Source organism: Equus przewalskii, chromosome X (genome assembly GCF_037783145.1).
Source record: "Equus przewalskii isolate Varuska chromosome X, EquPr2, whole genome shotgun sequence".
Lineage (NCBI taxonomy): Eukaryota > Metazoa > Chordata > Mammalia > Perissodactyla > Equidae > Equus > Equus przewalskii.
Window position 1 is genome coordinate 15,353,255 of NC_091863.1, and position 26,391 is coordinate 15,379,645.

The window sequence follows — 26,391 nt, forward strand, 5'->3', positions numbered from 1 at the left end:
AAAAAGCGACGTAAAAGGTACCTCACACCCAGTAACCCCATTTGAGCAAAAGTGTCCCTAATTTAAAGGGAGGGAAGTAAGCAACGTTGGAAGAAACCAGACTCCAGGCTTTCACCTCTTTTCTTTAGGGCATGAAGGCCAAGGTAAAATGGAATAATAGGTCTGTCATCAGTTTATACACATGGAATGGGGTTCCAGAGTAGCACACTACTGGGACAGCTCGAAGGCCAAGTAAGCCCTAAGCACCTTAGTTCAGACATTGGCAGAAACAGGGTAGCTGCAATGCCTCATTCCTTTCTCTAAAGGTTAGGAGAGTGTGGAGCCCAACTGTTAAGTAGGTGCTCAGAGCAGGGTACCTGATTTCATTTTGTACAGTTGGGCTCTATTCAAAAACAAATCGATAAAAAGCCTGGCTATGGCTCGCTTGCAGGTACTGACAGTAGGCAGACTGGAAAAGCCCATGTCAAAATAGCTATGATACAAAGATATATGAAGTAGCATCCAGAATGGCAGGCCTAAGAAAAAGAGTAGTAGACACTGATTTTTTAAAAATCCCGTGTGTGGGGATTACTTCTAAAGCACTCAGATGGCACTGAAAGGCAATAGGAAGGCGAAGCCATGACCAGCCCTGGACCCTAACTACAACTGCTGTATTTTTAGATGATACAAAAAGCCTAGGCCCTAAAGATTGGAGCCCACAGCAAGTTGTGGCTCCTTCTAGGACATTCTTCTTGCGTCCTAAGATAAGGCCTGATGTCTGGTTTCTATCTGGTTTCTATCACAGGCTGGTAGGCAATGTGGTCTGGAAGAACTGAGTGGTCAGTTGGCATTGGGCAAGCTGAGGCAAAGAAAAGAATGATGAAATGGAGCAAGTCCAACGAGCATACAGAAACTGCAGGCTGAGGCAGACAGTCACATAAGCACTTGGGAGCCTCAAGTCATCTAAAAACAGAGGTGAAAGTGGAGTTAAGTGAAGCTAACACTCCAAGTTCAGCACAGAGCTAACAAGAGAAACATACAATATGTACCTGCAACTCAACCTTGCAATTGAGGAGAAGGCCTGCCTCAGCCTTCCTCCTCAAGTGGAATGCCTAGCTTCCCTAAGAACTGTCAGGCTGCCACCTGTGAATGGGGACAAATGCCTAGAAGATTTGCTGCAAAGAAACTTGCCACATGAGACAGAAGGAGAAGCAGCACCTCGATCCAAGAGTAGAGAGGTACAGGAGAGGGGAAACTGACTCCAACTACACTCCCGTTTTTAAAGAGATGGCTTTCATAACACAAAGAGTGACATACATGGTGAAATTAGAAATCTCTTCTAAGGTACCCACTTAAAATTAGGGGGTGGAAGAGGCTACAGAAGATATTCTATTTAACTCTAAAACTTCAAAAAAATCAGTCCTCAATTCCATTCTACTGGTCCATCTTTCGAAAAATAAGCTTTACTAAAATCACTAAGCAAGCTCAAAGTAAAGCCTTCACAAGGATGAATATTTAAGGTTACAAAATTTATAAAACCACAGTTAGACTATTTTATAGCAACTCTAGAAATACATACATTTCTCAGAAGAAAAGATTAGCCCAAAATTATCAAAGAAGCAATTTTATTAACATTGAGAATTAGCATATAGTGGTAATTGCATAGCATTATGAATGCAATTAATGTCACTGGAGTGTATACTTAAAGAGGGTTAAAATGGCAAATTTTAATGTTACATATATTTTATCACAATCAAAAAACATATGAATGGGGAAAAAAGAAAAGTTAGTGTATTTTACAATAATCTATCCTTTTTATATAGTCAGTTCAATATTTTTTGGTACTTAGATAATTCACATTGTATAAGGCTAAAATATGTCAGCTAAAAGTCTTTACCTGAATTTCCATTTCAAAGATTAACCATACAACAGAAATTCTAAAGCAAAAAGTTCAAACAGCTGGCATGTTCAAAGTATCTGAGGTATTATTTTAAGATTAAACAGTCTCACAGCTCTGTTACCATGACACCTTGAAGTTTTTCTTCAGCTATCGTGCAATAAGAACACTTTTTAAATCTAAATTGTTTCTTAAGTTAAAATTAAATAAGAAACATAAATAATTTAGGAGTTCAAAAGTCACTCAACATTTTTAAATTATCATAACCCAACTAACCTTTTTTTTCCTCAGGAATTTTTCTCTGAATTTATTAGTGACAAATCCCCTTGGGCCAGCGAACCGTAACTGCTGATATTTAGCCTGAATGTGCAAGCTCTTCTGTACTAGGCCTGATTTATAATGGGGCTGGAATCTGCCACCTCTAAAGTTGGTCTGCAAAGGAAAAAATAATTGAATGTTAAAACCACTTCCAAATCTACTTTATTAGTACAAGAAATGGAAAAATGTCTGGTACTTAGAGTTGCTCTTAATTCTAGGCACTACAGATATTAAAAGGGAAAAAGTTAATGATGGTAATAAAGCACGTTTTCCTCAAACTAGCCTCCTAGTTTATTTTATATAATAATAATTTTCAAAAAATATTTTACATAAAACCACTTTTTAAAACTAAGCTAAAATTTCTTGAAATTCTTGAAATTTATCACGCTGAGAAAAGTACAACTTTCAAAACCTCTAACAAGCTAAAATTATCCTTATGATTCATAGTGAAATATGTCAAATCCCACATTGGGGGGGAAGGGAAGACATTAAGTATCAACATCTATTTAAGAATCAAAAAGTCTCTTAACTTTATTCCTGTCAGTACCTTTGAGCCAATCATTCTTCACCATAAAAATCTCATTACAACAAATATTTTCAAGACAAGAGTTATACTTAAAAAGACTATTTCCTGACCTGCATACTGCCCAGTGTTATAATAGACGTAAGAGGACAATGAATATTTGTGTTTCCCATATGGGAAATGTACAAATAGTATATTACAATGGAGTAATTATAAAAACTAAGTAGATTCTTCTTTCCACAATTAATTAACAAATGAGTATGTTATGCATAATGAAGCACATACATTTATAAAAAAATATTTATGCCAGCCCTATTTTCCAATTATTTTCTTAAAGCTACAAAAAATTTCAGGCAAAACAGAATTATAATGAGACAGTATAATTTTGTTAAAACTATCTGCACAAACTTGATACAGTAGAGCTAATCTTGAGATTTACATTGTCCATTTTTACATATCTAATAAGGTGATTACTATCTGGCTTTGAATTAGTCTAATTCATACAAAAAAGTAAATTTTAATGACATAGCTCCTTTTCTTAGGAAGGATTATTTCTTCCTCCCGTTTTGCTATAAAGAATTGTGAACTTCTAAACAACCATATAACATTACACAGCCTTAAATGATTGGTCAAGAGGGAAGATTATGGCATATATGTTGAAAAACATTTTTAAAATAATTAATGTTAAAAAACTTTTCTTAAGGAGAAAGGGTAACAGGAAGTAGATCTTAAACAATCTTAGAAAAATACTACAATCAACTATATCTGACCAATGAGAAGAGCAACATGCAGGAAGCACTTATATCTGAAAACCCATCTACACTGTCTCTAAGTTATTCAGACATCACATTTTCAGTTGATTTTATGCCTCATTACTCAAGAGACTAAAAGACGGTGTAAAACATTTTTATATAGGGGCCGGCCCGGTGGCGCAGCGGTTAAGTTCGCACGTTCCGCTTCTCGGCGGCCCGGGGTTCGCTGGTTCGGATCCCGGGTGCGGACATGGCACTGCTTGGCAGCCATGCTGTGGTAGGCGTCCCACGTATAAACTAGAGGAAGATGGGCACGGATGTTAGCTCAGAGCCAGGCTTCCTCAGCAAAAAGAGGAGGATTGGCAGTAGTTAGCTGAGGGCTAATCTTCCTCCAAAAAAACAAACAAACAAACAAAACATTTTTATATATTCTATGGCCATAGCTATTTTTGAAAACCTAATGTCACACGTTTTTAGGTACATGAACCATTGGCTAAAAATGTTATCTACACAATGCCTACAAATTACATCACTCTCAATGGAAACAAAATCTTTCGACATGTAGAAATTTGACTCTCAAGAAGCCAGGTCAACTACAGAAGCTCACTTAACTACCCTCCTAGTCTGTGGTGTGGGGATAGTTTACACCACCTCTCTGCTCATACTAACTTCCTCCTAGAGCTAACTACTCGATCCAGCCTGCCTGTCACTTTCACAAAAAAAAAAAACCTCAAACTCTTTTCTTTTCTTTTTTTGGGGGGAGGGGAGGGAAAAGAGACACTGTAGAGTGAAAAATATTAATAAAGTACCTATCATAAGCAGGAAATTCAGTCAAATGGATTTAAAATCACCTCAATTTCTGAGAGCAAGGAGAGAGAAGTATAATACTTTGCACTTAAATTCTCATTCCATTTTGGGGGATGAGGTGTTGTGTATAATCAAACATGTTGGTTGATTAAAATTATCACTTACATCAGACATAGCTGTACAAATTAGAATGCAATGAATATGCTTTAACAAAGTTTGCTGGACCAGAATCTTTCTCTGATGATCCAGAAGGCCTCTGAGGGTTGCATGTCTATAGACATGGTTTTTCAATCTGTGAATGCTGGAGAAGGCTCTGGAGCTATGCACTTACATATTAGAGAGAAAGGGGCAGGCTAAAACAGAGGGTCTGGGACCTTGCCTGCCTCCCAGCTAGAGCCACTCCATCTGTATCTGTTTTATGTATTTGTGTTTCCGTGTAATATTTGAAAAAGGGTTCCACTGGCAAAATATATTCAAGTCCTGAGGAAAGAGATCATCACTAAACTGATTACAGTTAACTATAAATGTCCAAAAATACCAGTTAACAGCTACTATTTGAAATATTACAAAAACAGCTTTTAATTTACTAACACTTAGAACATTATGTTCAAAGCATAAATCCAAAGCTGGAGTTAAATGAAAAATAACACTCAATACCTTAAAAGGTCTTTTAAAGCCTCTTGTGTTTTCACTGTTTTCCTCAACTCCAAAAGGTTTGTCAGTAACGTCTTTTCTCTGCATAGTTTGATAATTCTGCATGAAAAAAGTATTACTATAGGTTAACATACTTTAAAGTTTATTTTTAAAAGTTCATTTTGCCATTTTAAAAACACACATTTTAAATGTATAGAATTAAGAACACAAAACATGTATTATGTAACCTAGCTGTAGGACCATACACACATCTTCCTTCACATAACCCATGGTAGTTTGGGAGGGGCTAGTTTAATTCACGACAGTGAGAAGTGTAAAAAAATACTCCTATATAACACAGTGGGTGACTTTTAGAAAATGGACTGTAAATCTAGTATTTATTCAGGAATCCAGAAGAGAAACAAACCTATTATTATCAGGAGTTGCTAAAGAGTTCCTGCTGCCTAAGAAGAAAACAAATTCTCAACACCGCAGGAGGTGGGTTTTGCTGACTCAGATAACTGATTTGAGTAGATGCCCCTGCTATGACTAGGGAAGTATCACAAGTCAGAGTGTTAAGACTGTAACCACAAAGAACCTGAATCCTTTCACGGGAACAGAAAAGATAGGGCCCATTCTGAAGACAGCTTCATTCTTCCAAAATCAAGTATTATAACCTTCTCCTTATTCCATTTGCTATGGAGTCTGTACTTCTCACAAATCTTCCTCTTTCACACCTTTCTCTCTCTCCTCAGTTAAAAACAAAGTCATGTAAAACCCTTTTTATAGTAGTCATCTTGAATTTATACTTGCTATAAATTTGAAAAAGCACATAAAGATATATGTAATGAGATGAGACTTTGGGGGACCTTTGGAGGGAGAGGGTGTATTTTGCCCACGAAGGGATGTGAATCGTTAGGGACCAGCAGGAGGACTGTAGCAGGCAGCTTCCGACCAGGCTCCTAATCATCCCCACCTTCTAGTACCCAGGCCCCTATGTCATCCCCTTCCTTAGACTGTGGGCTGGACCTAGGGATTTGCTTCTTACAATCGGAGTAAGGGAGAAGTGATGGGATGTCACTTCTGAGATTAGGTTACAAACACACTCTGGCTTCCATCTTTCTAGCTGTCGCTTGCTTGCTCTTTTGGAAGCCAGCTGCCATTTGTGAACTGCCCTATGAAAAGGCAAATCTTTAGGAACAGAAAGTAGATTAGTGGTTAGTTGGGGGTGGGAACAGGGAATAACTAAACAGGCATGAAGGCTCTTATTGGGGTCATGAAAATGTTCTAAAACTGGATTATGGTGATGATTACGCATCTCAGTAAATTTATGAAAAGTCATTAAGTTGTATGTTTAAAATGGGTGAATTTTATGTTATATAAATTATACCTTAATAAAGTTGTTCCAAAAGAATCTTAAGAAAGCTAATACTATAATAAATGCAACAAAATCCTGCCGAATCAACTAAGAGATGACCATTTCTTCCATCACAATAACTGAAAGCCTCAACAGAATCTTAACGTCGAACAACAGAATCATAACATGTACTTAATGAACAGTCACAAACGTGAAAAATATTGGTGATCCTTGTACATACAGGTATATGTGAGAAGAAGAATAGAATGCACAAAAATGAAACATTTTGAACTGAAATCTTACCTCATAAGGTTTCTGAATAAATTTTCTAAAATTGGACTTTATAAAACATGTAGGTTTTTCGAATTCATCAACTTGAGTATTCTTCGACCTTGAAAAATTGGATTGCTGATCATTCCTAATAAAATGAAAGAGAGAAAAATAAGAATCTTCTATTAGTTTACCTTTATCCAACAAATAAACAAGAGAAATCAAATTAACCCCTTCAGGGACAATTAAAGCAGCACAACAGTAAAAAAAAACCCCAATCATCTATCACTACTAAAATTCCAAAGCGTAATTTTATAAAATTACAAATCACGAAAATTACAAATGATAGTTATCAGGGCTAAAACGCCCATTTTTCAACCAACATTATTTAGCTAAGTTGGAAGCTGGCAATAGTGGAAAAACAGTATTCCCTGGACCAAGGTTCTCAATCCAGGGTCCAAGGACAGGCGTCCTGAGACCTGTAAGCCCCTGAAACCATGTGGAGAACGCATGTTTTCGGAGGGAAGTGAGTCACAGCTCTCTAGCCTTTGGCAGCACTGGACCCCCCTTGCCGACAGACTCATCAGTGAAAGCACCGGGGAGACAAGGTGTCTGACTGGCTCAGGCCCTCTCACTGGCAGAGCTGGGGCCTCTGATACTGCTGGGCCACAGGAGCAAAAGACAGCTCCCCTTCTCCTGTCGTCACAAGGTCTGGAGGCCACCAAGGGCTCTTCCCAGGCAGCCCTACCTGGGAGGGAAGTCCTTCCTTGGGCTTCTCCTCTGACCCTGAGGCCTCACTGCCAGAGTCCTTGGGGAGTCCTCTCCCTGTCACATCCCACATCTCCCCAAGATGCTCCTCAGACCCTTCCTTCTCTGTGGTGAACAAATGGCTCACTGCCTCAGCTCTGCTTCAGTCCCTCCCACAGGTCCCCCACTGACATGGGGACAAAATCCACATTCCCCATCAGTGACCCCCAAGACCCTTCCTTCCTGCTCTGGCCTTGCTGCCTCTCCTGGCTGCTTCATTCCAATCTCCCCAACACACACTGAGCTTCGGGAACATCTGGCTACGTGCAGTTCCTGGCACACATCACAATCTCTCCCGCTTCCGCACGTTTGCAAGCGCAGTTTCTTCTATTGTAATTTCCTTCCAACTTAGATCAATCTCAAGATTTAGCTCCTTTTGCACTTATTCTGGAAAGGCTTCCCCAGACCTCTGAGGTGGACTAGATACCCCTGTTCTGTGCACGTGTAGCACTCTGGGGTCTTCAAACATATCACTCGTGTCTGTACAGCTGGCGCACCTGTCTGTCTCACCCAGAAAGCGGCAATCCCTGCAGAGGAGGCACTGTGGATGGTCAACTTTGTGGCCCCAGCTCTGACCCCAACCCCTGACATGGAATAGCCACTCAGGGTTTTCTGAAATGTTAAAAACCCCCATGTTCTATCAAAATGCTCATGATAAGATAGTAAGCCAAAAGAGTAGGGTGCAAAGCCATATATTGAGGTTAATTTCAATTATTTAAAAAATATATATATATATGCCCAGAAAAAACAAATGACAGGAAATGTACTAAATATTAACAGAGGTCATCTCTGGTGAATTAAGCATGCTTTATATTTTTGTTTTTACACTTTTTTATATTTTTCCAAATGTTTACCATTAGCATGTACTACTACTTCTATAAACAAAACAGTGGACTTTAAAAAAATCCTCGCAAAGCAGTATCTGATAAGGGAGTACTATCCAGAATATATAAAGAACTCTTACACCTCAATAATAAAAGGATAATAATCCAATTCAAAAATGGGTAAAGGGGCCGGCCCAGTGGCACAGGGGTTAAGTGCGCACATTCCACTTCTGCGGCGCGGGGTTCAGTGGTTCGGATCCCAGGTGCGGACATGGCATGGCTTGGCACGCCATGCTGTGGTAGGTGTCCCACATATAAAGTAGAGGAAGATGGGCACGGATGTTAGCTCAGGGCCCGTCCTCCTCAGCAAAAAGAGGAGGATTGGCAGCAGTTAGCTCAGGGCTAATCTTCCTCGAAAATAAATAAATAAATAAAAATGGGTAAAGGATTTGAATAGATATTTCCCTAAAGAAGACACACAATAAGCAAATGAAAAGATGCTCAACATCATTAGTCCTTAGGGAAATGCAAATCAAAACTATGAGATACTACTTTATACTCACTAGGGTGGCTATAATCAAAAAGAGTGACACCCCTAATGTTCACAGCAGCATTATTCACAATAGCCAAAAGACGGAAACAATGCACCAACAGAAAAACAGAAAAACAGATAAACAGAATGTGGTATATCCATACAATGAAATATTGTTCAGCCTTATAAAGGAATAAAATTTTTTGAAAAATGGAATTTTGACACATGATACAACGTGCATGAAAACATTATGCTAAGTGAAATCAGCCAGACACAAAAGGACAAATATTCTACTTTGTATGTATAAGTATGATTCTACTTATATATATGAGGTATCTAGAATAGGCAAATTCATAGAGATGGAAAGAAGAGAGTTCATCAGGGGCTGAGGGGCTGTGTGAATAGATAAAAAAGTTCTGAAAGTGGATAGTGGTGACAGTTGCACAACATTGTGAATGCAATTAATGCCAATGAATTATACGCTTAAAAATGGTTAAAATGGTAACATTTATTACATGTATATTTTACCACAACAAAAAAAATTTTAACCCTTTGATATTTGATTTTTGACCAGGCAAAGGGGTATCCAGGTTAAAGAATCTATTTCTCCACAACTAGAAGGATCCACAACTAAAAATGCACAACTATGTACTGGGAGGCTTTGGGGAGAAAAAGGAAAAATAAAATCTTTAAAGAAAAGAATCTATTTCCCAGCCTCCCTGCAGCCAGGCATGGCCATGAGACTAAATTTTGACCAGCGTTGCTGAAGTGTCATGTGTAAATTCCAGGAATCTTTAAAGGAAAGGCTGGAATATAAACATGATGGCTAGAGCACAAACAGCCATCTTGGACCATGAGGCAGAAGTCATGTGCAGAGGATATCTGAGGAGCAAGATCTAAGGAGCCTGGTTCCCTAATGGGTCCACCCTATGATGCTCTGACTTCCCGCCTCTAATCTTTTTTTACGTAAGAAAGAAATGATTTTTTTCTCTAGCTCTTACAGTCCATTCTCAACCCAGCAGGCAGAGTGATCCTTTTAAAATTTAAATGAGATTATGTCTCTTCTTGGGTTAAAACCCAAAATGTTTTCTAATCTTACTTAGAGTAGAGTACAAAGTCTTCATGTCCTTCAAGGCCCTTGTGTGGTTTGCCCTGTCTACTAACTCTCTCCCTTTTTCACTGTGTTACAACCTCAATGGCCCCTTTCTATTCCTTAAACAAGAGCAAGTGTGATCCTGCTGCAGGGTCTTTGCATTTGCTGTTCCCTCTCTTGAAATACTATCTCCTCAAAAAACTTTATGGCTAACTCTCTCACTTAATTCACATCCCTGCTCAATTTTTTAAAAAATCCTAAGTGCATTCCATGACTATCCTAAACAAAATCACACCACACATATCACTCTATTAAACTTCCTCTTCTGCCTTACTTCTCACCTATCACTCACCAACATGTATTTTTTTCTATCTCCTACCATTAAATTGTAAGCTCCACGAGGTCAAGGGCTTTGTGTATAGTTTCTCACTGTGTCCCCAGCGCTTAGAATAGGGACTAGGACACAGAAATTAACATATAAATATTTGCTGAATATATGAATAAAAGATCTCTATAGGGGCTGGCCCTGTGGCCAAGTGGGTAAGTTTTCGTGCTCCACTTCGATGGCCCAGGGTTTCACAGGTTCGGATCCTGGGCACAGACATGGCACCACCCGTCAGGCCACACTGAGGCGGCGTCCCACATGCTACAACTAGATGGACCTACAAATAAAATATACAACTATGTACTGGGGGGTTTGGGGAGAAAAAGCAGAAAAAAAATTTAAAGAAAGAAGAAGATTGGCAACAGTTGTTAGCTCAGGTGCCAACCTTTAAAAAAAAATCTTTATAAAGTTAACTCCAGGTCAGCATAGATTATGCATTGTTAAAACAGCAAAAATAAAAACTGATTTTTTTTCTGTAACCTGCCTAGCTAAAAAGAAAGTCTTGGTAGTTTGATGTCCTCTCGGAGTCTATTGGTACTATTTTTGAAGTTGCTTTATCACAGACACACACACCATGCCTATATAACACAACACTTCAATAACCCTGCAGGGAACTTAGTAATGCTGGTTACAAGAGGGAGAACTAGTGTCAGGGGAAGGCATGGAGACAGGGTAAGAGATTGGTCAGAAGTGGGAGAAAACAGAGAACAGGGTCTTAGAGACAAGACAGAAGGCCCTAGTGTTAGGCTTGCCTGGGAGGGATCCTAAGGTATCAGGGAATACATAGTGATCCAGATCTAAACGCATGACCATTTCAGTATCCTCGGTCCCGCCTGCTCCTGTGGAAAGTCTCCATTCATTCAACAGCTACAGATTGAGCTTGAGGCAGTGGGGATACAATGGCAAGCAAACAGAGACACAGAGCCTGCACACAACTTTTGAGGGAAAAAAAGCCACACCGGGGGAAATCACTACGTCCTATGATTTATGATTTCATCGGTTCCGAATTTCTATGGAAATCTATACATTAACCTGACTAAAAAGGTTTATGCAAAAATATTGAGGTCAATTTTGATAAACTGATTTTCTAAGATAAAAGGATAAAATAAAATGTTGTTCTTATTTTAACAAAGAAATTGAATTAGGATAAAGTGAGCGATTAAAGGTTCTGTGCCATTGTTTCAAAAAGGTGAACAATAAGAAGTACTGGTGAGGATGTGGAGAAACTGGAGCCCTCACACACTGCGGGTGGAAATGTAAAATGGTGCAGCCGCTGTGGAAAACAGCCTGGCAGTTCATCAAAAAGTTAAACATAGTTATCATACGACCCAGCAATTCCAATCCTATGTATACACACAAGAGAAATGAAAACATATGTCCACACAAAAACTAGCACACAAACGTTCATAGCACCATTATTCACAACAGCCAAAAAGTGGAAACAACCCAAATATCCATCCACTGATGAATGGATAAACAAAAGTATGGTATATCCATACAGTGGAATATTATGCAGCCATAAAAGGAATATTCATGCTACAACATGGAGGAATGTTAAAGACATTATGTTACAGAAAAGAAGTCAGTAACAAAAGGCCACATATTATATGACTGCAATTATATAAAATGTCAAGAATAGGAAAATCCATACAGACAGAAAGTAGATTACTGGTTGCCAGGGGCTGCGAGGTAGGAGAAAAAGGGAGTGACAGCTACTGGGTACAGGGTTTCTTTTTGGGGTGATGAAAATGTTTTGGAATTAGATAGTGGAGACAGTTGCACAACTTTGTGACTATATTTTAAAAACCTACTGAATTGTTCACTTCCAAAGGGTGAATTTTATGGTAAGTAATATCTCAATTAAAAAAAAAAACCCTCATGGCTCTACTATGCCACACCAGCTATCCAGTACAAGTAAAATAGTCTAACAGATCTAGCAAAAGATACCATGCCGGAAGACATTTTGGCACGCTGCAACATCGTCCTTAAAGCTAACATTAATAATACTTCACGCTGACCAGCTACTTTGTACCTTACAGGCATCACCCTACTCAATCTTAGTTACCACTGTGAAGTAAGTATAATTCTTCTCTCTCTTTTCCAGCTGAGAAAACAGAGATGAAGTAACTTTCCCAAGGTCAGTCACATAGCCAGGCATCTACCGAGCCAGGCGCTGAACTCAGGCGTAATGCCAGTGCTCAAGCTCTTAATCACTTCAGAGGGGGAAGATATATTCTGAAGTATTACACGGTCTTTATAATATGCTGACTATCTTACATCTGTTTTAAAAATGTCTTTCTTAGGACACTAAGTTTCTTATACTTGCTGAATCAAGAAAAGCGTAACAGAGAACTTGTGCCACTAAAGAGCACTGTCATGCCATGTCATACTAGGAAACTGGAGACTTTCACCCAGCAAGGGACGAGATTTTAACTATTTTATTTTCAATTGTTTTATATGCCTCAACACACAATTTTGCTACCTTTTAATTAGTCTCAAACTTATTGTCAGAATCAAGTCAGGTTTTAAACAAGCTCCATCTATTTTGACTAAGACCTAGTTAGCCATAGACGACTTACAAGTCTAGTCAAATATCTTAGCAATCTGACACTAAAGAATATGAAAGAGAATTAGCGCTGGCCCTTCCTACTCATACATTCTCACTTTCTGAGCGATCCAAATAGTTTGAGGACCCTTGGGTGAACTGGAAATTTTGTCCCATTCAATTATACCTCATAATTATATGGGGTCCTAGAGTTGCCATGAGTTCCACATGGTTTTCAGAACTAGAGAGAAACTGGGGCCAATCCAGAATACTCAGAGCTCCTAAAAAGAGGTGCAGGGCTGGGAAAGAGAAACAAGGATCTACTGACAATCAATGTGCCATGCAAAGCGTAAGTACTTCACATGTGCCAGCTCATTTATTATTTCTAACTTCTCCATCACAAATTGGTTATTCTCATTTTAAAGAGGAAAAGGCTCCAGAAACTAAGCAAGTTTGCTCAAGAGCAAAGAGCTTGTAAACTGGCAGAGGTGAGATTCAAACTTGTATCTCCTCTGCATTTTCTGCTACATCTGCCCCGTATCATGGACACACGTCCACGAAGAGTTCTGAAAGAGAAGAGTACTGACCTCAGGAAATTTTGTAATGTTCAAAGAATACCCGAATCTAAAGGGTAGAATGTGTCAGAGTTTCCATCAGCTCAAGCCAAACAGTCCATAACCTTGCTGGTTCTGGCTCCTCTCTAGAATTACAAAGACCTCAAATATTCACCTACCCCATAATTTTCGTTGTTTAAATCAAACAGCATATGAAGATCACTGAATAACTTTGAACTTTGAGTTAATATATTTCACTTAAACATATAAAATGGATTTGAAGGCTTAAATCCCTAAACTAAAATGAAAATTATCATCACACAGAAAAACTGAAAAATATGCTGAAACCAAAAGCTCCCTGATAACAGGATGTTTTTCATCTACTGATTACCTCTCTGCAGCACTAGCTATGTGAAAAATGTGCTCATCTTCATTCTGTAACCGTTCTTTTCTCCTTCTTTCAATGTCATGTCGTAGGTCATTTGGATCTATTACTTTGACCAGAGTCTGAGGAATTTTGACAGAAGACAAACCATTTACATTACTGTTAGTTGTACAAAGACCATATCTAACAAGAACCTTAAGTAAAAGTCCTAAATAAGTTATCTTGTACTCATCCTACTAATGGTACTATAAACTGATAAAAATATTTTGAGACAATTGATAAAACACAATCAGAAAAGTTTATAACATAGAACCAAGAATCCCACTTCTGGGACTCTATCTCAAAGAAAAGGCTATCTACCCAAAAATATTCAAAGTGTTAAACTTAAAATAACAAAAAAATGGAAGCAACTTAAACGTAAGAAAAAAATTTAAAGGGGAAGGGAAGAATGATTTTATGGTAAATTTAAGTCAAAGGAATGATGTACAAGCATTTAAATTATGGTAATATAGACTACGTGGAGGTAAACATGGAAAAACACGTATTGAAAAAAGTGAATTAAAACCTAAAAAGCCTCAATCATAAAAGGTCATAGGCAGTTCAGAGACTTTTACATAAAAGGAATGTTATTATTGTTTAAGTACAGTCATGTGTTGCTTAACGACGGGGATACCTTCTGAGAAATGTGTTGTTAGGCGATCTCGTCGTTGTGCGAACATCATAGAGTGTACTTACACAAAACTAGATGGTATAGCCTACCACACACCTAGGCTATATGGTACTAATCTTATGGGACCACCGTCGTATATGCGGTCCGTCGTTGACCGAAATGTCGTTATGCGGTGCATGACTGTAAAAAGAAAAAAGCATCCAAAACTACATATACTATGATAGCGACTATGTTAAATGCCAGATGTAAGACTGCAAGATAAGATGATCAAATAATATTTTGTGTTAAGTGGTTGAATTAGAGGTGATTTTTTTTAAATCCTCAAATTTCCTACATGTTGATCACAGTACTTTGATGAGTAGAAATTTTCTGAAAATATCACTTACTAATAAACTAACCTATCTCCATAAGTTCAATAAAAATTGTAACCATTTACAAGTAAAAGAAATTATATATTCTATCAGGAATGTATTAAAATCTCTCCTCTACAAAAATTCTCTACTCTCAATGAATAAATTAGCAGTTTCTTCAGAACTTGATATACTTCTAAAACTAGAGCCGGTTTTCTTCCCCTCTGGCTAGTTAAGTTTTTCTAATTAGCAAAGAAATGGGGGAGCAGGCTAGAGAGGTGTTGGGTGGTAACCACCACACACAACACGTGACAATAAGAAAATTCAAGTATAATTTCCATTATTTTGCTAGTCATATTCCATAGAATCTTTCATACACTCTACAGTAAAGAGAAGGGCAATATCAAATGAAACAAAGTTGCTTTCCATTCATTCCACATACAATTTAAAAATATATTCCATATGACTGCTTTGGGAAAAAATAGGTATCAAACATACTTTCCGCAAGCTTTACAGTGTGAAGTTCTGGAGTGAACATTAAATGCTATAATTTTGTGTAAGTTTTACAAAGCTGTTATCCTTAGGGATTGTCTCTCTTAGGGAATATTTTTGTCTTTTGTCTGTGTTCTCTCTGCAACTGGGCCGATAACTAGAATCACTTGGAGAGCTTTGTAAATTTCAGATTCCTGGGTCTCAATCTTTCTTCCTTACCTACTTTTAACTCCTTTTTTTACTCCCAATCACTGGATCCCTTTACCATTAGTATACCAACAATAAGATAGTTTCTCATCAAAAATTATATTCACTTACCTGATCTGATTCATATACCATAGTTTGTTTACTCTGAAGCTCGGCCAAAGACATATCTATTCTCCTAAAATAATAAAGGCATATTACAATTAAATAATTATGTTACACACTGATACCTTGATTCCATTACTACAGAATGGAATTTGAAATAAAGCTGGTGTGCCTTGGAAGAAGCAAAAGAAACTTGCTACGAGGTGGTTTTTCACCTATGTGGCAGTCTCCCAAGACATACATCTACTGTGAACAACATCACAGTGATGCCTTAGTGGTTCTCAAATCACTAGTCTGTGTAACTTTAAACTTTGCCCCGGTGATCTACTGCATTCTAACATTGATTCAATTCCGCTCACAAGACAGGGTGCACCACGTGCTCAGACAGGTGCCAGGAGAAGAAGATACATGTTGTCATCCGACTGCCCTCAGAACAGCCATTTCTGACCACATGAAGCAACCCATGATTTCAATGGCTCGATAACTGTCTTTCATTCTTCCAGTGATAACTTCAGTAGGCAATTACTATAGACACAGCAGAATCAAAGTTAGGTAGGTAAATATTTTCAAAGTCCTACACATTTAAACAATGCTACTCAATGGCTTCAAGACAACCTATTCCGTCAAAGTGCACTGGCCCTTACCTACTTGGGTTAGTCCTGTTTTCACAGAGGAAATGCAGTCCAAGAGTCTACAGCAAGCCCAGGAGACAGCACCTTCCCACATCTGTTCTGAAGCTTATTCCCACGAGTTAAATGGGCATACAATAATCAATCATTACCTGTGAATTTCTGGATCTGAATTCAATTTAATTTCATTTACATCTGCAGCTTGTGTCTCTTTCATTTTTGAGAAACGCTCATGTAGGGTAATGTTAGGTGATGGAAAATAATTTGCTGAAAAAGGAAACAAACGGTTTTATCTCAGTGTGAATTCCACATAAAAGATTCCACATAAAAGATTAAATATAAGTACAGGAAGAAGGGACTATTAAAAAACATTCAATCCGTTTTCTCTTGAAAATACATGGGACCTAAACTTATTCAACAGACTAATTTGTGGTGCTCACAAGCTTTTCCAAGCCCGAGCAACAGTAAAAAACACCGGATTTATGAACCCCAAGATTCTATGCCTGTTTGGCATGCCTGCTTACTTGTCGGGGGCGGAAAAGATAGTGGCTCTCTCAAAGCAAGGACCTTTCTTCTCCAACGTAAGACCTTACTGTATCTGAGAAGTAAAGATGGTACAAGCTCTACAGTTCACCTAGAGTGAAAAATAACTCCAAAAACAACCCTGAAACATGAAAAGGATTCTGAACAAATGCTAAATGTTATGTTTACATATCAAAGAAGGCCTCCTAATGCCATTTTACTTTAATTAGCATTAACTGAAGTTCATGAAGACATTCTGAAAGCAGCCATGCTACAGGCTTTTAACAGGATAGAGAGAAAGATAATACAATTGACCCATCAGAAAGCCACTTAAGCAATCCTTTTCCCTAATTTACCGTTCCTATTCTAGGACAATCTCCTGGATTTCTGCCAAGAATCACACTTCCTTTGGGTGAGAGGGGCTGGAACTGAGAAGGTGAACTATTTCAGACAAACTGCCTGCTTTAAAGTAAATATATGCCTTAGTTTGAGGGATGTAGAGAAAATTCATTTTCGAAATATGTTTTATGAAGGTAAAAAAGATTAATGCAATTTCCTAGTAAGAAATATAAAATAAAAATTTTGAAATCCTTGAAGATCTCTTGTTTATAATACCCACAATTGCCTTATTCATGCAGCATCAATGAGGAAAGTTGTTCTACAGGACTAAATATTCCAATTAATGGAAATTGGCCAGAAGCAAAAACAAAACAAAACAATTCAATGCAAATCTTTAAAGTATTTATTATGCAATTCCCTGATGTCATAAAGTATGCCACGTGAAACCGGAGATCTTTTATTGATCATTTAGCATCACTCTTAAGGCATAAAGCCCCAGTAATGCCCTCGGGGCTTTAAGAATATCACCAGATGACCTAGACTTCCAGATTTCTTGAGTTTCATATTGGCTTTTGTAGTTCCTCCTTCCTGTTTGGTTGTCATGGTTTCTTGCTGCTCTCAGTACGCCTGTCTTTTGCGGCAGCCAACCTTTCCCTTTGTAACTTTCAATATCTAATCTACTATGAGTTGAAGCACCAGGTCACCGGAACTACACATAAAGAACAACTAGGCTTGAATTAATATCTTCTACTCTCTCCAACAGATTTCCTAATTAATGATCTAACATAACAAAATATTAATTAGTATTACAATATCACAGATATTTACCTATATCTCGTGAAAAGTCAGTATATTATTTTTGTGTTATCCCTAATGTATGTGCAAAATATACCAACCTTTAACTTGATGGATTATAGTTATGATTTCCTGAGCAAATTCTCCTGTAGGTTTGTTTTCAGTATTCTGAGTTGAGTCAAGATGTTCAAACACTGGATGAAAGTTTTCACTTTTCCTGCCAACAGCAACCAAATCATGTGACATCTGTCTCTCTGTGGAATAGCTAGAAGCAACCCTAGAATAATTTGTAAATGTTTAACTAAATTTGAAACTACTTTACTGAGAAAAGAACTTATTAAAAATTAATCAAGACAGCTATAAAACTAAAAAGCTGTTTATCTTTTCTTACAATTAAGGCACTAAATTGTATGCCATAAAACATGTACAATAATAAGAAGGAGAAAATAGCTATAGATGCATGGTTTTGCATTCTCCTTTTCAAATCAGTGATCATTAAATATTTGCCACTTTAATAATAAAATCCTCAAAGTTCTAAACAATTTTTACTTCAAAAAATACAGCAAGGCATTAAAGACACTCAATATGTAAAACATAATCAATTAGATTATTTTCTATTCCCAAATGTCCATAAAATTGTAAATCTAGCAAGCTTACACTATCTTGAAATGCTACCACACTTTAATAGCTGATATCAAACATAATAACTTCTCTGATTTCATAAAAATCCTTATACCTTTGTATCAGTAATGAGAAACTAACAATAGTATTTTGAAATCAAATTCTGTTGAGACTGATTTAATCACTTACAAAGTTTCCCTAAACTCTCAGTGTTAGTTAGGAGACTTATGATCATTAGAAGCAATTATAGTGTTTACCCTAAATGCATCCTTAAAGAAATGGTACCAATTATTATATAACCCCAACTATCTCACCACTTTCATGCTTTCTGAATCTTTACAACTTTCGTTAAGAGCTCTCCTGACCTTTAGGTACCATTCTAAAGCCATGACATATACCTAACAATTACTGGGGGCTTACCACATGCCAAACACAGGGGCTTACAGCTTACAAAAATTATCTCACCTAATCTTTACAATAGCCCTATGGGGAAGGTGTCATGACACTGAGACAATGGATATCTTGGTTGTTTGGCTTCATTGTTCCCAGAGGTTAAGCATTCATGTGAACATAATCCTTTCAAATGTCAGAATGGGAAACTATACCTTATTCCAAGATTGCTGCTCTTGCTTAAAACTACTCTCAAATTCTTCATCTGGAGGCAGTTTATGCATCACAGAAGAAAATGTCTCATTATTTTATATTTATACCTCATTTGGAACCCAAAATGGCACCAGCCAGCTTATACCCATCTTACTCCTCTGCACTTAACTCTAAATAGCTTTTGGCTCTTCCCAATATCAAGTTCACCATCCAAAGAATTGAGATTTACAACTGCTAGGGTTCTTTATGAGTACGTTACAGGCTCTGAAGATAAATCCAAAAGAGAGACCTGAAATATGTTTTAAATAATAGCAACACCACCGGGAAAAACACCTCCTCATATAACAAAAATCAATCAGATGGATACATTTTGGGGTGTGGATGTACGCATGCAAATATTTACTTAATTATTTCACTTAAGTCACTTAACAGCCATATATCCAAAACTGCTCCAGGGTTATGAGGGGCTTACAGACATTCCTTAACTGAAAATTTTAACTCCTCAACAAGATGGTTTTAAGTGCCGATTTTTAACTTCTCAGAGGAAAGGCTTCCATCTGCCTGTCCATGCTCCCTGCTCTCAAAGCAGCACTGTTGAGACAGCTCCCTGCCAAGGCTGAAACACGGAAAAGTGACCATGCAGCAGGTTGATGCCACTGCCGCAGTCTTCTTGATTCATTAGAAGAACTTTCATCAGAAGGCCCACTTCCCTTCTTTCCTCCTAATCTGCTCCCCGCTTCCCAGTGCATATCTGATGACTAGCTAAGAGACATCTAGTGATAAAGGCCAGAAGCTAGAATGGCCCTGTAACCTCCACTAAGAAAGAATTATACATGCTCTCTGTTTAAAGGGTTAAGTTTAAGGGTACAAAAAGCCTGTTTCATACAAAAAAAAATAGCTTTTAAAAACATTTTAAAGGAGAAAAATAAGATATTTAGATAAAACTATAAAAATGGTCACTCATAAGGGGAAATCAGTTGATAACATTTTTTTTTTTTTTAAGGAAGATTAGCCCTGAGTTAACATCTGCTGCCAATCCTCCTCTGTTTGCTCAGGAAGACTGGCCCTGAGCTAACATTCGTGCCCATCTTCCTCTACTTTATATGTGGGACGCCTGCCACAGCATGGCTTGCCAAGCGGTGCCATGTCCACACCCAGGATCTGAACCAGCGAATCCCGGGCCGCCAAAGCGGAACGTGCAAACTTAACCGCTGTGCCACCGGGCCGGCCCCAGTTGATAACATTTTTTATTGCAGCATCAGTTTCTCCCAAGAGGAAAACAGTTGATAAAGGCTATCAGTTTTTTACTAGGTAATTATTAAAATGTACTTGTAACTTCTTATTACTGGCATAGCTCCTATCCCCAATCCATGCCCAGCCCTCCATCCATAGAAGTGCTGTGGTATACTTGGAAGCTACACTTAATTCCTGAAATTCCAGTGTTGAAACTTGCTATCAGTTAACAAAAATTATCCTAGATTTACCCCACTGCAAAATTTTTAATAAAAAATATTAAAATGATTATTTTCTAGAAAATCTACATGAAAATAGTATAATCTGAAATTTTAGTTTTTTAAAAATAATTATACTTTTGCTATAAGAAAAATTTCTGCTATAAGAAAAACCTTTGAGAATGCAAAATGTTCTAAGTATTTACATTTGTAAATTTAATCACCTCTTGGTTCACATTTCCTTTTTACTATTTCCTACGACATTATTGATCAATAAGTTAACAATTTCAGGAAATAGCCCCAACACAAGCAGTTAAGCTGAAAAGACCAAATGTTCTTGTTTAAGATGCATTTTAGAGAATTTTAAAAACCAAAATATATCCACACATCTGTATTGTGATACTACTCGTGACACTTGTCTGATTAGATCTCCCAGGCTCCTGTTTCCCCCTACTCCACCTTGTATTTTCCTCTGTTTAAGGATGTTTCCCCTGACATTTTGCCTGAGTGTTGTGCATAATAACTAAGAAAACATAAAAAGCTACATTACACCTTAATTTCCTCTTACACACAGTTAAGAGCCATCAAAGAAAAAAAAACGCATCGCAAAACAACAGTAACAAAAAACCCAATAACAACAAAACCAAAGGATAATCCCCTGCCCTCTGGAGGTTTATAATAGATAACAAAATCCATATGACACATATAAAGTTTTCCTCAGTTTTCTTCCAACTAATAACTAACATTTTGTACAGCATCCTCCAGTTCATAACGCACTTTCCTAACTGTGAATTTGCTCCTGTTTTCCAAAGAACACATTTAGAATTTTTGGAATTGAGGGAAAGTTCTACTCCCTTAATTCAGCATCTCATTACTTTTTTCACAAAAGTCCCCTCACTGACCTTGCCAACCCCAAAGCTTTTCCAAGCCACCTTGCAGAAAGCAGTCCTCGGCTGTCAGAACTGAGCCTCCTGCCCTCTCCTAGCAGCTAATCCCGTCAAATCAGGCAGGGAGAGAGGCAGGCTTACCTTCTCAGCCTCCTGTCCCTCTACTGCCTTTCACTGACCGCCGGGAACCACACAGCTCAAAGTTCCTGCGTGTGTTTCCTGCCCTTGTTAACCTACAAATATAAAACATCTTTCATCTTGTCTCCATGTGTCTAAAACACACCAGCCTTCGAAGCCTGGCTCACATATGTCAACTCCTGAAAGAAGGCTTCCCTGAATCCCCCCGCTTCGGATCGTGTGAGTCACGCACACCTCATGTATCACTGACTGTGCCATAATATTACCAAGGTGGCCCTATTGTCTATAAGACCAGAGGAGAAGAAACTTAATCCTATGCCGATTTATAGTCCCAGGGTACCCCAATGGGCTGTCTCACACAGGGTAGCTTCTCAAAAAAAAAAAAAATCCTGCTGAATGAATAAGTGATACATGGAAAATGACTTGGATAATTTGAAATGAGCGTTTCAGCTAAAGATGACAGACTTCAAAATTCTAAGTGAGGCCAATTTAATTTTGTTTTTTAACTTTCTTGGCTTACTTTTTATTTTCACTTAATTTAGAACAATTTAAATTTTAAATATCTCATTTTTTATAATATAAAATATATACAAAAGTTCAAAGAATCCTATGATAAGCCTGTCAACCTAGCTGCAATAGTTATCAACACACAGCCAATCAAAGCAGACTCATAGAGCCAGGAGGAACTGCAGGTTCATTTGGGCCCAAAAAGCTGTGGCCAGGTGACCTGCCCAATGCCACAGAGCTGCTCAGTGACCCACTGGAAGACAAAAACCTATGTACCTCATCCCCAAACAGAATGTTCACCTCCTTGTACTTGGATCCCTAAGAGACACTGAGAGAAGCGAGGGTGAAAAATAGGAAGGAAGGGGAATTTCCTCTCAAGTTTTGATTTTAAAAAATGTATATGAGAAATACTAGGGGGAAAAAACCTTAGTTTTTTGTGATACATAACAGCAAGGTAGCAGGTTTGTGTATCACAAAAATATCTCCACCCACAGCTTGTTTTACTTCCAGCTGAACAGTGCCCATCATAGGTAAACGTGCGTAATTAGGTTACCTTCCTTCAGTCCTCGCTGCGGTTTCTCACAGTTTCCCCACCTGCGTACGCAGCACCCCTTTCCTTGGAGCATCAGGGCTCCATCACCCACTTCAACCCCTTTCAGAATGGGAAAAGACCCGAGGGCGCTAGGGAGGCCCTCTCTGTGTCTCTTCAGTGGGAAATAAAAGGATTAAATGCAAATGTAGCTCATGTACTCAGTCCAACCTTCCCATACCAGATGCCTAGTACCAGCACCCGGGAGAGGTCAATGGAGCTCCGGGTCCCTCCGCACCAGCTTATTCTTCTCCAGAGACTGGCCCGCCCTCCTCCTCCCTCTCACTCCCTTCCTAGCCTTCCTGCAGTCTCTCACCTACTCAGGCCAACACTAAACTAAAACTCCCTCACCTGTCCCAAGACTTCCGGATGTACACAACAGTTAGTGTTTGGGATTCCTAACAACCTTAGCACAAATTTTCACATTGTGACTCCCTAACTTACATTCTGAAACATATAATTATGACTCATACGTAACTCCTACCTCTGATAATGCTGTTTCTGACAAAATGGGTCACTAGAATATAGTCTTTGTTAACAGACGTATTAACTATGCGGTGAACACTCAAGCAAGTGTCTACCTACTGCTGTTCTAGATACAAACTGGAATCTAGAAAAATCACAAAGTGATAACCATATGTTTTCAACTACATTGATAACTGGAAGAACATATATCAATACTTGACCAAAGCTAAGAAAGCAAACAAAGGCACAAAATGAACCGTCTTAGTCTTTCCAAAAAAGCGGGTAAACTCTCTAGATTTTAACCAACAAATCAATCTCTCTCCACTCTATGATTACTTTAATCTTTTCAAGCAGAGGAAAACCTAACTGACAGTAAGAGTTGAGAACATGACTCTATTGCGGGCATTAACTACCTCTGCTTTGTGGGCACTCCATCAGTCCACACAGAATTAAATCCAACTCCACAAAACTCCTCCACAACTCACTCATCAGTAAGTCATTAGAATCAGACAGAAAGATTTTGTGGACTATGATACTTTATCACACTGAAAAGATCCATATATTTATTAAGTGATTTATTCTTCAGGTCTTTGAATAGAAAGGCTCTGCAGCGGAAGCTCTTTATTACACAAGCCATCCTAAAAGTCCTTGTCGGGCAATTCAAACACGTGCTTACAGGCCCCACTGACAGGTCATGAAATTTCACAAAATTGTAGTTTATAAATTCAAAACAAAAGATACAGCAGTCTTGATTTTAGGAAGCTCATTTTTGTGACACATGATGAAGACCAAGCTTCCATTTCTCAATATCAAATTAAAAGATTAACTGTGTTCAATATCTCTAATGAGGTCTACTAAAATAAAATCCTTCAAAATTGGTATTTCTAGTATTCTTTAAAAGTGCTACAGCCAATTTACTAATTCTCTTTTAAGTATAAAACACTTCATTATTAAATATGAGGGTATCATTACTTTTATTAAAAAATTGAAGATTTTTGTGATTTGATTGTATGTAATTTTATCTCAAAAGAAAAAAAATCCTATAAACAAAAATCAAATACGGAAGTATTTAAAGGGGAGTGCACTGCTATCTACAATTCACTTTGAAATGCACTGAAGAAATAAGGTAGAATGATAGGTGAATAGATGGACAGATACGTGATTGCGAAAGCAGAGTACAATGTTAACTGCAGCCTCTAGGTGGTGCGTATATAGGAGTTTACTGCACAGTTTTTCCAATTTTCTGTATCTTTGAACATTTTCATAATATAATGTTGGAAAGAATAAAAGCCTAAGGTAACATCCTTAAACTTGATGCTTACAGCAGCGTTTGTGCTCTTAAGATTAAGAACTAGTAGAAAATATAATAGCGCAAAATGATTTAAGACACATGAAATAGAATACAAAATTATTAATACGGTATTATGACAACCATGTATAAATATACACAGAATAACAAAAGGAGCTATACTAAAATTTTAATAAAATTGTCCTAGGGTAGTAGGATTATGGGTGATTCTCCCCCCTCTGTCTGTCCAACTTTCTGTAATGTAATCATATTTATAAATGCTTTCTGTGCACATATAAATATACATATGTATATTTAAAAATACTTTTTGCAAGTACAATGAATGTAAGTAAAGCACGAGGGAGGGGGACTGCTAAATCTAACTTGAAGAAAAGAAACAAAATATATTTTGTTTAAAAAACCCCCAAAAGATCAGTTTACCTCTCTCCCTGTCACCCAATCCTAATCTTGGATTTTGTTTGCTCTGGTTTTTGATTCAAATGCAGATATGAGTCAACTGTGAATGGCAAATCAACATGTCCATCACTTTTTCCTTCACATACTGGTAGCGTATGAAGGTAATGAGTAGACTTAGCTGACATAGTCAACTGCAGTGCCTTATTATTCTCAGAATCCATAAACAGAAGGAATATTCATAATGAAACAAAGCATGTGAACTGCTTTAGGAGAATATAACTTATTACAACAGTAGTCTATTTTTTTAAAGAATCATTAAGAGCTAAACCAAATGTCTTTAAAATAGGCCTCTTTCTAGACTCTAGCCTAATTTCCTCTACCTAGGAGAATCTAGTCCATAGAACGTCAGTCATTTTGAGGTGGCAGCAAGAACCACCTTAAGTTATCCATCTCCTTGAGTCACAAGGGGTCACACGGATTTGAAGCCAAGGTGCTCTGACTTAGACAAGTTGCTTCATCTCTCAAGGCCTCTCTTTCCTCCTCTATAAAATCAGGGCCTCCTAAGGGCCCTTCCAGGTCAAAATTCTCTGAATTTCAGGCAACAGGAAAACAGGCTCTGAGAAACTGAGCAAGGAATAGGTCCCCTTTAACTCCACCCAGCCTATCTCTGGATACAGAAAACCTGGTAGCACAAAAACAGGTAAATTTATGAAGAGGAACAACTCCATAGAATGTCCTGCACCCAAAAAGCATCTTGATATAAAATGTGGAAACAAGCAGACGTGAGATCACCCCATACTACTAATCACGAGATTCATCCTCATTACAGGGCTTTTTTGAAAAGTCCAGGCAATCCCTCCCCACTAGATGGACTCTAAACACACTATTAATTCCATTTTCAAAGCTTCAAATAAGGGTGACAGAAACAGATATTAATTAACATTAAGAAAAAACAAATAATACCTGGATGTATTTACTGTTTTCTTCACATCTACTTTAACTGTCGTCGATTTCTTCCCAAGAGTGGCAGATGAAGGTTTCACATCGGAAAGTTTTTCACTTTTATCAAGTTGGTTACTGGAAGAGTTGCTCTCTTTTCTGCCATCCCCTTCTTTCTTTATTTTGTCCTTCCGTTTGTCATTACAGGGTCTCAAACCAACATCACTTTTACTTGAATGAGTACAGGCAGTACATTCTTTCTTAGATGGTTTAAAAGGTTCTTTGACTTGCCCACCTTCAGTCTCTCTCCCTCTTCCAGCATTAAAACAACTGGACTCTCTGTTTACAGGGCCTTTTTGCAAACTGTATTTTCTATCTTCCTCCTTAGAGTGCTTCTGAGTTCTTCCATCAGAAAACTCCTGGTCCCCATCTGAGGTCTTATGACGTTTGTAGCGATAGTCACAGGATAGCTTTGTTGCTGAACTGGTCTCTGGGGGTTCCCTCTGAGCATGTCGATGAGTTTGGGGCCCAGGGTACCACTGATCTTTCTTGTCTTGATAATGTGAAAAAGAATGCTCAAACTTCCACTCTGGGTTCCTGGCAGGCTCTCTGTTTTCATATCTCTCCAAGTCTGTAGGTCTTGTTGATGTCTGTCCATACGTTCTGAAATCACGATCCTCAGGATACCTGTGTTGACATAAAGCAGTTTACACTTGCAC

General features: G+C 38.0%; 1 protein-coding gene across 8 annotated transcripts in view; it reads right to left on the bottom strand.

Annotated features, from left to right (window-relative positions):
* Nucleotides 1–26,391, bottom strand: part of BCLAF3 (BCLAF1 and THRAP3 family member 3) — a 60,190-nt gene that overhangs the window by 8,365 nt on the left and 25,434 nt on the right. For 4 of the 8 annotated variants that reach the window (XM_070603491.1, XM_070603493.1, XM_070603492.1 and 1 more), the window contains exons 4-11: nt 25,697–26,359; nt 17,869–17,984; nt 16,264–16,378; nt 15,492–15,555; nt 13,668–13,783; nt 6,570–6,684; nt 4,934–5,029; nt 2,153–2,308 (exon numbers count right to left, since the gene is read on the bottom strand). In XM_070603491.1, the coding sequence (XP_070459592.1) occupies nt 2,153–2,308; nt 4,934–5,029; nt 6,570–6,684; nt 13,668–13,783; nt 15,492–15,555; nt 16,264–16,378; nt 17,869–17,984; nt 25,697–26,359 (1,441 nt within the window). Of the gene's footprint in view, nt 1–2,152; nt 2,309–4,933; nt 5,030–6,569; nt 6,685–13,667; nt 13,784–15,491; nt 15,556–16,263; nt 16,379–17,868; nt 18,045–25,696; nt 26,360–26,391 lie in introns of all 8 variants that reach the window. The other 4 variants (XM_070603487.1, XM_070603489.1, XM_070603488.1 and 1 more) reach the window with 1 other exon arrangement.